The sequence below is a fragment of the Triturus cristatus genome, chromosome 5_1, assembly GCF_964204655.1.
Source record: "Triturus cristatus chromosome 5_1, aTriCri1.1, whole genome shotgun sequence".
In the NCBI taxonomy this organism is placed as follows: domain Eukaryota; kingdom Metazoa; phylum Chordata; class Amphibia; order Caudata; family Salamandridae; genus Triturus; species Triturus cristatus.
The window spans coordinates 139,111,391-139,123,666 of NC_140587.1; the positions used below are offsets into that span (position 1 = coordinate 139,111,391).

At 42.8% G+C, this 12,276-nt stretch overlaps 1 protein-coding gene across 2 annotated transcripts in view; it reads left to right on the plus strand.

Annotated features, from left to right (window-relative positions):
- Positions 1-12,276, plus strand: part of PUF60 (poly(U) binding splicing factor 60) — a 252,737-nt gene that overhangs the window by 143,438 nt on the left and 97,023 nt on the right. Inside the window, exons 7-8 of one of the 2 annotated variants that reach the window (XM_085604603.1) lie at positions 2,065-2,278; positions 3,661-3,690. In XM_085604603.1, the coding sequence (XP_085460729.1) occupies positions 2,065-2,278; positions 3,661-3,690 (244 nt within the window). The remainder of the gene's footprint in view (positions 1-2,064; positions 2,279-3,660; positions 3,691-12,276) is intronic. The other variant, XM_085604604.1, reaches the window with a different exon arrangement.

Sequence of the window (12,276 nt, forward strand, 5' to 3'; positions counted from 1 at the left end):
GGACGCAGACCCTAAGAAAACTTTAAAGCACATTCTTCACAAGATGACTCATTCCTGTCTGATCAACTAGAAAGTTTGAACATATCACCTCAGAGGACTGCAGACAAGTTTCATATCCGATGGTAGGACCTGAGGTTTAGAATTGAGTTTTCTCAACCATTTATGATAATGTGCTTTTTTTTAGCCACCTATGTCAACATGTGCTGTACAGATTGGTTTGCTCCCTACATCTGTCTGTGCAGTTAAGCCGAAGATTGAAAATATTTATAAACTGGAACCTCCGCATCTTGACTAAATATGAGAAAGCATTCAGAAATATTTTTTAAATTGGACTTGAACTAGCCAATATCTGGAAAAACTTGGAGCTTCCTTCGGATCAGTAAAGAAAATTCAGGCAGTTAGGAGGGTAACTACCAGCTCAGATTACAGCATGCCTATCACCCATGCTATGTCTTCATTGACAAAGTATAATGGGAGGTGATGGGAAGCTATGTATGTGCAGATGAGCTCCTTGGTGTTGCCGCCTTGAATCAAAGCTTAGGCCACGTACATGAAGCCTAGCATAGTACATTGAGTCCAATTTAGATCAGGCAGAAAGTTCAGATGAATTCTCACACTACCCTAGTCAGAATTTAGACCAGGAACGAAGGGATACATTTAGAATATCTCTGTTGATAGAGTTGCACTGTTTGGAAAACCCACAAATGAAGCCCAAATAGAGGCAGAACGATTTATGAGAGCAGGGTTTGTCAAGGGCACCATACATTATAGTTTCACCCTCTCCTAAGAGCAAGAGACTTGAATTCAGCCATTTCAGAGAGGGCCATTCCTATCGGCAATTGCATACCCCTGTCTCCCCCAGTGAAAAAAACAGAGCACCCACAATAGTTAGGTGGGGGTGTGGTGTGAATAAGAACTCAAAGCGACTGTTACTACACCCTCCTGTTTCATGGGATTGGTTGCACGCATTGGGACACTGATCACCTATAGCATGGGAACATTCAGGAAACAGTTACACGTAAGTGTGTGTTAAACTATGTATTAACCTCTTTTAAATATGTTTTTTTAAATCAATAATTTAAACTGTCCAAAAAAGCCAAGCAAAATTTGGCACATCGTATTTGGTGCTTAGTGTTTGCCTTAGATCAACAGTGCTTTCGCTGAAATGTTGGTTTTACTATCTGCCAGGCAGGTTGTTTTAAGGGAGGCTTCTTTATCCATACAGGAAGATCTTGCAAGACCTGGTCAATAATTGAAATTTCTTAGTTTGTCTGCTGTTGAAAGGAGTTTAAAAAATGATATAATTGTAATTTGTGCATTTGTTGGCAGGTAACTGTATTCTCAGTATGGTAATGATGATTGATAGGATACTATAGATTAAAGCTAGTGTTCTCTCCACCTTCAGTGAACAATGTGGTAAAACTAGTACTCCAACCTTAATATGACTTTTAGATTGGCATACATGCTGGAAAAAAGTGTACATTTCTTTTAAAGGTTTCCAGATGTAACATTAGGATGAATAAGCAAACCAAAGAGTCCAGTTACCACAGTAATCTTTTTTAAGTATGTGTTAATGGCGAAGTTGGGCAGCCGATCACCCTTCTATCATGAGCTTTCGATATCAAGAAGAAAAAATTTGAAGGAATACCTCTGTAACCTATTCTTTTGAGCTTCTGTTGAAGGTATTTTTAAGGATTTGGAAAAAATCAGTAGTCCATGGAGGGGCATTGAATGACCAATCATGATGATAATAAAAATCATGAACCTAGAGTTTTAAACGAGCAGGGCTTAAATGGTTTAAGGGATCGTAATAGAGAGCAGGTAGGTCACTTTTTAGGTTTGATGCTAGATTAAGCTCTATGGAAGAGGCAGAGACCTTTAAATGTTGTCACTTTGCAGGAGCATGATGCCTCCATGCTTAGATTCACATGGGGCAGTTCTTGACATTCTGTAGTCACCCAGGTGTTCCTTTGTGATAGGCATATTGCTTTACTTTGGATTCTATAAACAAGTCAGTAGACGTGTTAACATTGCACTTGCTGATTTTCTCCAATTTCTCTGCAGGTCGGCAGGCCCAGTAACATAGGGCAAGCGCAACCAATAATTGACCAGCTTGCAGAAGAGGCGCGCTCTTTCAACAGAATCTATGTAGCATCAGTGCATCAGGACCTGTCGGACGATGACATCAAAAGTGTTTTTGAGGCTTTTGGAAAAATAAAATCTTGTATGTTGGCGAGAGACCCCACAACAGGGAAACACAAGGGCTACGGTTTCATTGGTGAGAGCCAGATATTTGAATTGTGTGCATGTTTTCTGCCTTTATCTAGGGGAGAGGGTTGACATGGCTTTGTGTAAAATGTTCTAGCTCAGTGCATTGTTTTAGGCTTTCCTGTAACTACTGCCTCATTGATCCTTGATACAGTTGCTGGAGAAGAGCTGAAGGGACGATAGTGGTGACTTGTTGGCTCCTGATTAAGATGTGACTCTGTGGGAAACATTTATTCACGGTTGGTGCACTGCAAGGTGACACTAAGCCACTTTGGAGGTTTGCTCATGGGCAGCCTCTTCTGTTTTTTTTTAACTTTTTTTTTTTTTTTTTTTTGTGGCGGGGTTACAAATGTGGGCCTGTTGGGTGGGATTGCAAAAGTGAAGCCTACTAGTTTAATAGGGTGCAGAATGTGAGTGTGCACTCCATTGATCATGCTGGTGTGGCTGCAGTGGACAGTTCATCAGCAGGTCTTAGTTTCCACATTCCTTTTATTGACTCAATAGCATGTAAAGATCACCACTGCACCTTTGCATTGGCTTATCATAATGGTTAATTACATTAAAAACATATTTTAAATTACATAAGAAAGATTAGGAAAAAAGAACGATCAAAATGGAGTATTGCATTGGGACCAGAATCACTGGCTAACAGTATGCTTTTCGGCTTGAAGATGGGTGTTAGGCCATTGAGGCGACACAAAACACCCAGGACACCTTAAGTTCTGGCAGCTATACACAAGTCTATTAGGAACATAGGAACATGGCAAGGAACATATTAATATGTGCTAAGTTGATGCGTGGAGAAAAAGTTTATATCTCAAGCTGACGCTCTATTTTGTTATTGTGATCGCTTGGGAAGATGCACAGCACAGTTCTGGTTTTCAGAAGGATTGCATCCATACATCATGTATACCTGTTAGCTTGCATAGGAGAAACATTATTTGGCTGCACCTTTATAGAAAACATGTTGAGTGGTAGCTGGAGTCCCCAAAACCGCTAAGTAAGGATTGACCTTGGAGTGGCGAGCTCGTTACAGCTCAGTTGAATAATACTTTGTTTCATGGAGCCACAAGGTCACAGGAAAATGCTGGTGTTCTTTGGAAAATGTTTTAAATTAACATTTTTAACCTGTCTCTCCACTATTTCGGTCATCATTCCTCAAGGGAGTTTAACTCTGGAGATAGGCGTTCTTGTCGACAATCTTACTATTTGTTAGGTCTCCTCAAACCCAGTGGAACTAAAGACCAGTACTGCTTCACTCAGTTTTTTGCCCAAGGCAATTGCTTGAGGGCAGTTGGAGCCTTGCTGAGAGATGTCCAGCTGTGTTGGACTATGTTCTCATTTTCCATTATACCCCTGTATGGAATTTTACGTTTCTCTCTTGTCTTTCAGATTTCAAGCCTGAAAGACTGGAATACCCTGGTATGTTTATTACTCGGAATGTATTCTGTCTTTGCTCTCTTGTGACTGCCTTTCTGTCTCCACTTTAGGTTCCTCAGAGACTGAGGTTCTGACTTGGTGTTCACCACCCTGTCCAGGTAAGGTGGTGGAACAGTCACTGGTCTCCCACAGGGTGCAAGCAGATGGTCCCACAAGGTTATGCTGGGATCTGCCGTTGGGATCTAAGTTGACAGACAGCAGATTGGTCACTGCTGGTCATCCATTTCCTTCATATTGAGGTACCTGGAAACCATGTTGAGTAGATGGAAAATTCTTAAAAGTTTAAGAAAAAATAGTGGATGATTGCACTCACATCATGATGCTTAGTGCCAGTGTTCAGTTTTCCCCTCAAACACTACTTCTTCTGATCTTTCTGTATGGTCTTTGTTAATTAGTAATGACCTGCAATTCTTTCTCCTTTAACATGTGGTACCTTATCTTGCTGCATTTTTTGTTTACTTTAGTCTCTATCTTTGCTATGGTTTTTTTTTTAACACGTCTGTTCCTCACTTTATGTGGAGCATATTTTATCATGTACCCGTCCATGCAGCGGCTCTGTGAGCAAAAAGGCTTGTAAGTAATGTGCACCCAATTTGAGGGTTCCTTCGTTCGATTAACATCAGCTGCTTGAAGTGAGTCTTATAGTCTGAGCGAGTACATCCAAATGCAAAGATCTGAATGTTGTCATTGAATAGTGATGTGACTTCTGTCTTCAGTTCTTTGGTCTCAACTGAAGTGACTCTACTCAGGAGTGTCGCCGGGTCCTCTAAACTCATTGTATTTCCATAATTTCGTGACCTCACCCACATGCCTGCCATTATGACATTCTTTCATGTATTTTATAGATGGTAGCACTATGATTTATGAATAATTCTCCGAACTGGGAGACCATTGTCCCTTTGGCTGCATAATTGTGCTTTACTTATCTTCTACCTCTAATTATTAATACTTAGCAGTTATTGCAGCAAATAGGGTGGCAAGATTGTGAGTTTGAGCGGCTTCAGAATGGTGAGATGTAGTATTCATTCCACCTGTACGCCGAAAAAACAGCAGAATAAGGCATTGGAAATATTGCCTGCATTCACGTGTCTTGAAATGATGCCAAACATGTTCTGCTCAGGATGTTACTTAAATCGTCCTGTGTTTGGTGTAGTCTTGAAGGTATAGAGTAGGTTTTTTCAGATATCATTAAAGGACCATCATTCATCTGTCTTCTATAACTACTTTAACCCATCCGTCTTTCATGGGTAACTTAATTACCATTTTTACGAGTAGAATTTCACATATCTGCTTCTTCATGTGTCAGTAATTTCGGATGCTTTGGGAAAACAGGGAACTTGTCTGTGCAGAGAGCATTACATTTTTGCTTGGGCTTAAATACGAATAAGAACTAAAGTAAGAGTTTCTCTCGCCTTCACAAATTCTTTTCATCTGAGTTTTATAACTTTTAGAAATGGCTGTTTTGGGTGCCCTTGTACTCTTGTCCTCAGTTTATTATTTATGTGGCTTTTGGAGTTTACTCCGTATGGACTAAAGGTTAATCGCATAACTAAAATATGTAACAGTCTCGTAGCACCTGCTCAGTCTTCCCAAGCTTAATGTTGTTCACGCGGCTTCAGGATTTCTGTTATCCTACTAATTTCACTACAGACTTTTTTTTAGAGTGGTATTGGTTGATTCTTACGTGCCTCCTAATGATTTCACACTTGATGTATACCTTTCACTACAAATGGTTCGTTTTGATCTGTGTACTTTCAAAATCCAGTGGAAACCCAAATCAGCCTTATCCCTTCTTCTGCTGTTTCATTATGTGCCTATTGTGTCAAAATGGTAAGACTGTCAAACTGCAGTATTCTCTTTTACTCTTCCCAGGAATTCCTTTCAGTGATTAAGCTCTGGTGAATTTCACCGTAGGTGATGGTTAGTGTAGCAGAGGCGAGAGCTTGAATTGAGATCCACACTTAAACCTTCAAATATATCTTTCAGCTTTCTGGCAATTTTCACTTGGGTCTTTTTAAGCCTTAGCTCAACAGCAGGTCGGAGGCATGGTAGAGTGACACTTGTGCTATTATCCTCAGTAATTATTGCTAAGTTTCTTAGTTTTGGATCCCTATAGACATTGTCTGGGTGTCCTCTTGAGTCGTTTCTCAAGACTTCATATGGATTCAATTCTTCATGTCCAATTTCAATGAATGTGGAAAAATTTGCCTTTTCCTCTAAACACACTCATGTCAAAATTTGTTCAGAGCCCTGTCTTAAAGTTCTTGCTCACTTTTTCTAACCCTAAATTTTTAAATCCTATTTTATTGAAGAATTACAAATAGAACGTCCTACGGCATTCAGAACTGTTTGCTCATCAACACATCTTGGAGACTTTAAATTCCTCACTTGTTATTGGAAACAGTCAGTCTAAGAACAGAGCAGGCATTGAAACTTTCTCCATCCCTATTCTCAGTTGCTTTGTTCTATGTCACACAGAGCATATTCTAACCAATGGATGCTAATATTGGTTGTTAGTAATTTAGAGCAGCTAGTTACATAATTTGTAATGTAAGAATGTTGTGGGTAAATTCATATGCTTTGTTTTCACTTGTGATTCTTGTAGTTATTGCCATAAGGTTTTTGTGATATGAATACTGAGAATGTTTTTTTAGAGGACGGATGGTCGGTCGGTGTACTGGTGAGCAGGATGGAATACACTCTTATTTAAGACTGCTTATTAATCTTGAAAGATATATTTAGCATACATGAGCATTGCTGATTGTGCTTCTGCTTTCCCACCTGTGAAATATGTAAGTTGTATTTAAGTTTAGCTAGACAGGTATTGGAAGTATAGAGTAGGATATACCTACTGTTTGACTAAGTAACCCCATGAGATTGTATAACTGGCCATCAACTGTTGTTGATCAGTGATAGAGACCAGTAGCTAAGCAGGAAACGTAATCTAGTACCATGCGTCTTTCTGCATTTCTGGTTACAAATGCACTTTGCATTATTCCTGTACATTTCTCATAAGGCTCCATTTTGCTCACAGAAGCTTAGTCCTTCTCCCAATGGAACATTTTTGAATATTGGCAGGTCAAGTGTGTCAGAACATATGTGCCACCCATTGCAAGGCCTGTGCCTCCCACAAATTACAGCTTGAACCTTAGGAACCTAGCAAATGCCACTTATCTGCATTTTCAATTGCTTGTTTAGCTCTATATTTTTTCTCCCACCATGAACAATTCCACTCCTTTCTGAACTGCTTTGTTGCGATAATCTAATAAAGCTATTGCTGTTAATCTTAGCTGTTGCCCTCCGCCCCCCACTGATTAATTCCTTCAGCACTCTACAAGTTGTTCTGATAGGTTGCCATTATTTTTTTTGCATTGAATCACAATTGTTCACACAACCGTCCATGTAAAAACATTTCGGCTAAACAGTTTAAAGACCAGCCACAGATATGGCAGCGGTCCTGTGTGGTGTTTTATCGTCAAAGATCACACTCCAGGGCTACTTTGGGAAAGTAATTAAAGGCCAGCATTTCTTTCTGCCTTATGAAAGATTTCTCCATGCATTATGAACAGTACGATTCCAGCACAGTGCCTTTGCTCTGGCCTGGTCATTTATATGCAGAAATACTGATGGCAACCACCGTGTCTCCCATAAAAATATTGCTTTTCCTAAGCATACCTTAAGAGGCCATTGTAACTGTAGTCATAGTTGTATAGTACGCTAAGTCCAAGGCTGAGGGTAGTGAGAGAAGTTGGACTCAACATCAGTGGCTTATAATTTTCTAACCATTACAGAGGAAAAGTTATCAAAATCTAGTATACATCACCTGCTTCTTCAAATGCACCAATCATAAAACCCTCAGTAAATAGTCTATAGGAGGGGTCTCCAACCAAGCTACTTATGTTCAATAAATCCTTCAAGAGCTACTATTATTAGTTTAGTAATAGTGAACACTTCAGGCAAAATTACAGTAGTGGTCACCGTATGCAACTCTGCTATTGGCGATCACCCTAGTGCATTAGATGTGGTTATCTACAGTAATGTAAAAAAGGCTTTGCCAGAATGGAATGCCTCTATATGGGTAAAATATGGTACCAAGGTAATATTTGTAAAACATCCCCACCGCGTTACATTATTTATCACTCAAATGTCAGATTTAAATTGATTATGGAAATTCAGCCATTTTTCTCCAAATATCAGCTTATGAGTTCTGAAAATATGCCTATTTTCGTCTCAAATATACTCTTAATTTTGGTGTACCTATATTAATTCAACTAAGCAAAAGCTTCTAATTTAGAAATTACGACTGCACAGAGTAGAGCTACTTACAGGCAGGTAGCTGGAGAGCTTCCAGTACCTAATGAGCTACTTGTTGGAGATGCCTGGTCTAGTGTTGTCATTAAGACATCAACTTTTGTGTCAGAGTCTCAAATATAAGGTTTCATGTACCTAGTGACATAATACCATCTTACCCGCAAAAGATTCCAACAAAGGAGGTGAAAAATAATTTACACGGTGGGCTAATCCAACAGTCTTTGAATAATATGGAAGGTTTTCTGTAGACCAACAGGATCTTTTGGTTCTTTGCTCCAATCCTGCCTCAAATGCTTTGTGTAGGTATCACCTTCATGAATGAAAGGATGACGCTACCATTTGCTAAGACATAGTTTTGCATGGTCTCGATATGTGAGAGTAGCATCTAATATACAGTTATGTTGCCAAAAGAAGTAATCTGTGGCTCGCGTTTGTGATTGGAGATTGTTATTACAGAAGCAGACCGCTCTACATAAATTTAGTATAGATTTTAACCAATAGAGACTTCTAGCCGCATATTCCTTACCTTTTGAATTTCCCCAGATGTCAGACTAGACTGGATCCAGAAGATTTTCGTGAGCAGTACCCCTGAGCGCCGGTAGCTGGTGTCGATCAGCTCCGCGTCCATTGTCTGTGTCGTCCTTGCTGGAAGTGACGTCGCAATACCTATGTATGCACCAATCAAACGCGCTAACGTCCGTTCTTTTCTTTACGCACCAGACCACGCTGATCCGGAGAAGAGCTAACCCTCTGTTGTTTTTTGACAGCCTTTTTTCAATATTTTGTCGAATGTCTTTGAGGTCTTACCTCCTGGTGTGTCGAGATGTCTTCATGAAATTCCGGTTTTAAGCCTGTAATGCCTGTCACCAGCCGATGTCGGTGACGAACCCGCACCTGGTCTGTCTGTGGTGCCTGGAGAGCGACCACGACACAAAGTTGTCCTCCAATTGCTGGGCCATGACCCCAAATGCTTTAAGGAAGCGGTCACTGAAGCTGATAGCGGCCCGGCACGCGCCTCGGTGGAGGAGAAGGTTCTGAAATCGTTCATGGAGCCCAAAGTCCTCCTCTTCCCATTCAAAGTCCTAGTGACACTCTGGTACGAGGCTTAAGAAAGAGCAAGAAGTCTAAGCGCTCTTCGACTTCTCTGCTGACAAGGGAGCCTTGGCAATCTCTGCCTCGTTCCCCAGAACCTGCACCTGGGACGGTTCCTCGCTTCACCGAATTTCCAAAGACCGGAGCAACTTAAGGAGTTCTATAAGGCCATGCGCCTCATATTTGGGTGGCCCTGCCCCGTTGATGCTCCTTTGGGGTCGGAAAGGGATGCGTCTGGTTTCCTGCCGGCGACTACGGTCCCAGCGGGGCCCTAGGGATACATTCCCCAATCCAGAATGACGCCAGTCGCGCCATCCCCGACTCTGACACGAAGCCGAAAGGGAGCCTTGCCTCCTAGATCAGCACCTTATTCTCATGCGCTAGGCCTCTGGGAAGACTGGGAGGGGTCACTGGACCCTTTAGATTACCAGCCCTATGAGGAAGAACAGAGTATGGACTGGAGTGAGGAACTTGGTGAAATCAGCAGCCTGGATACTTCTCCAGATGCTGGTCGGCTTTCTCCCCTCATAATGACTACATAGAAGGGAGCGTCCTACGCAATGGTGGTACGGAGGGCGACTTGTGTCCTTGACCTTCAGCTACCCACTGTGGCTGTCAAGACTAATCACATGACTGAGGTGTTACAACCGGGAATCTCCATGTGGGAACCCCTTCTCCCATTCATGACACCCTCACTGAGATCCTTTTTGGCACTTGGTCCAAACCCAGCAAACGAGCTCCTGTGAATAGGATGATTGCCTACCACCTTCGCCCAGCACCTGGGACCCAAACTTTCTCATGCAACTCCCTACCCTGAGAGCATGTTTGTTCAAGCCACCACCTCCAAAGGCGCTTTCCCTTTCGCTCCCCAGGGTTGGGATTCAAAGAGGATCGGTTCATTTGGAAAGAAGATGTTTTCTTTTCTTCCGTCAGCCTAGCATTGCGGTCCGTGAAAACTGCATGACTTTTGGGCTGCTGTTCCCACAATTTGTGGGATACAGTTGTGCAAGTGCTGCCATAGGTCTCGCAGTAGGCCTGGGCTGTACTCTCTCAAGCTGTCACAGACGGGAGCGACGCAGCAAAGTTCCCTATTCCATGCGGACTTGACACGACAGACTCGCTAGGCAGAGCTGTTTCCACGACAGTGGCTGTTAGGTGCCACACCTAGCTGTGGACGACTGGCTTTTCGGGAGATGTCGAAGCTTCTCTTTTGGACATGCCCTTAGATGGCATTCATCTCTTCTGAGACTAAGCAGATTCGGTGCTTGAGTCCTTTAAGGATTCTTCTAATATGGCCAGGTCCTTAGGCCAGTCTGCGGCCCTGCGTCCACCCCGATCTGTCTTTCGTGGCTATGGAACAGGCTTCCAGCCAAGCCAATTCCCACCAAGCCACAGCCCCACACATGCTTCCCAGCCTCTGTATGGACAAAGGTGCAGTACCCACAGACCTCATAGGCCAGGTGGCCAATAGTCTGGTCAGTTTGCTTCCCCCCCTACTTTAACAGTCTCCAAACCCTTCTAGTCTGCTCTTTTACCACCATGGGTACCTAGTTGGTGGCAGGATTTACCATCACTTGTCACACTGCCAGTCAACAACATCTGACAGTTGGGTTTTGCAGATTGTCTGAAGGGGCTACTCCCTCCCCTTCGAGACTACCCATCCTCCCATACCAGCATCTCACAGTCTGCTGACAGAGGATCATCTGTCTGTCCTCCGCGAGGTCGTTACAGCTCTCTTGGCCAAAGGACCCGTAGAGAAGATTCCGGTGTCAAAAGTAGGCTGTGGTTATTATTCTCGCTACTTTCTGGTTCCCAAAAAGGACACGGGCCTTCATGGTATCCTCTATCTTTGAACTCTCAATCTCTTCCTCAAAAAGGAGAAATTCAAAATGCTCATGTTGGCTCAGGTCTCGTCTCGTCTGTCCTGGACACAGGAGACTGGATGGTATTGTTGGACTTGCAAAACGCTTATTTTCATATTCCCGTCCTGCCTGACCATCGGCACTATCTTTGGTTTACGGTAGGCCTCAAGCACTTTCAGTTCACCCTTGCTCCCTTTTGTTCTTACCAACACTGTAGGAAACTGGCTCTATATATACTACACCAAAATGAGGTATAGTGTGTATAGAGTCCAGGTGACCCCAGAGGTATGCAGAGGTTAAAGGTAGATAGAACCTTACTCTCTATTTGTGGTAGAGTGGTCGAGCAGTAAGTCAGTATCAGAGGACAGTGTTAAGCATTTGATGTACACACTCAGTCAGCAAATGAATTCACACACTCAAGAACTGAACTCTAGGCCAATTGTTTTAGTATAATAATATATACTGTTTTATTTTTAGAACCAAGCAAGCCTAGCACAGGAAAGCATTAAATACTTTACAGTAATACGTTGCTGAATGTAGAACAGTTTGAAAATGCAATAGGAAGTGTACTTTGTTTGATTTACGGGGGATGCAGTAGGTTGCAATACTTAGCAAATACAGTACATCAGTAAATTACAGGTAAGTTACTTTTTACATTACTTTTCTAACTCCGTGCTGAATACCTAGAATCTGCACTGGGACACTTCCTGCAAACAGGTAAGTAAATAAGTTTTGGTTATTCGTGCGATTTTTTTAAAGAATATTTTTAGGTTATCGGTTCACAGGTAAGTTATCGACTGTGGGAGTTAAGGTTTTGGGGTTGGAATCATGGGCCCCCCAGTGTCATTCCGCGGCACTAGGGCGGCCCGGTGCTGAGTGTTGAGGCCCAGTGTTATCCAATGGGAGATAGGGGGCCTCCGGTTGGTGACTGCTGGCAAGCAGGCCACTGGGTTGTCCGAGTAAAGCTCCCAGGGTTTAGGTCAGGGCAAATGGGAAAACAAAGTAGCAGAAAAGGTGCACCCTCAGCAGCACTAGGGCAGCCGGGTGCAGGGTGCTGTTTCGAGGTCGGGTGCCCTGTTTTCAGTGGAGAACCTCCGGTTTGCAAAAGCACCGCAGGCAGGGAGACGAAGGACTTCTGGGTGAGACCACCACTTCGAGGGGTACGTTGGGAAGTTAGGGGGTGGCTAGGCACCGTTGTTTTGAGCACACAAGGCCGTTGGTGCAGGGGAGCCTTTTGGGGTCGGATCGCGGAACTGGGTCACGGTTAGGGGAGCCTTCTGGATTTAGGCTCCAGGCGTCAGCT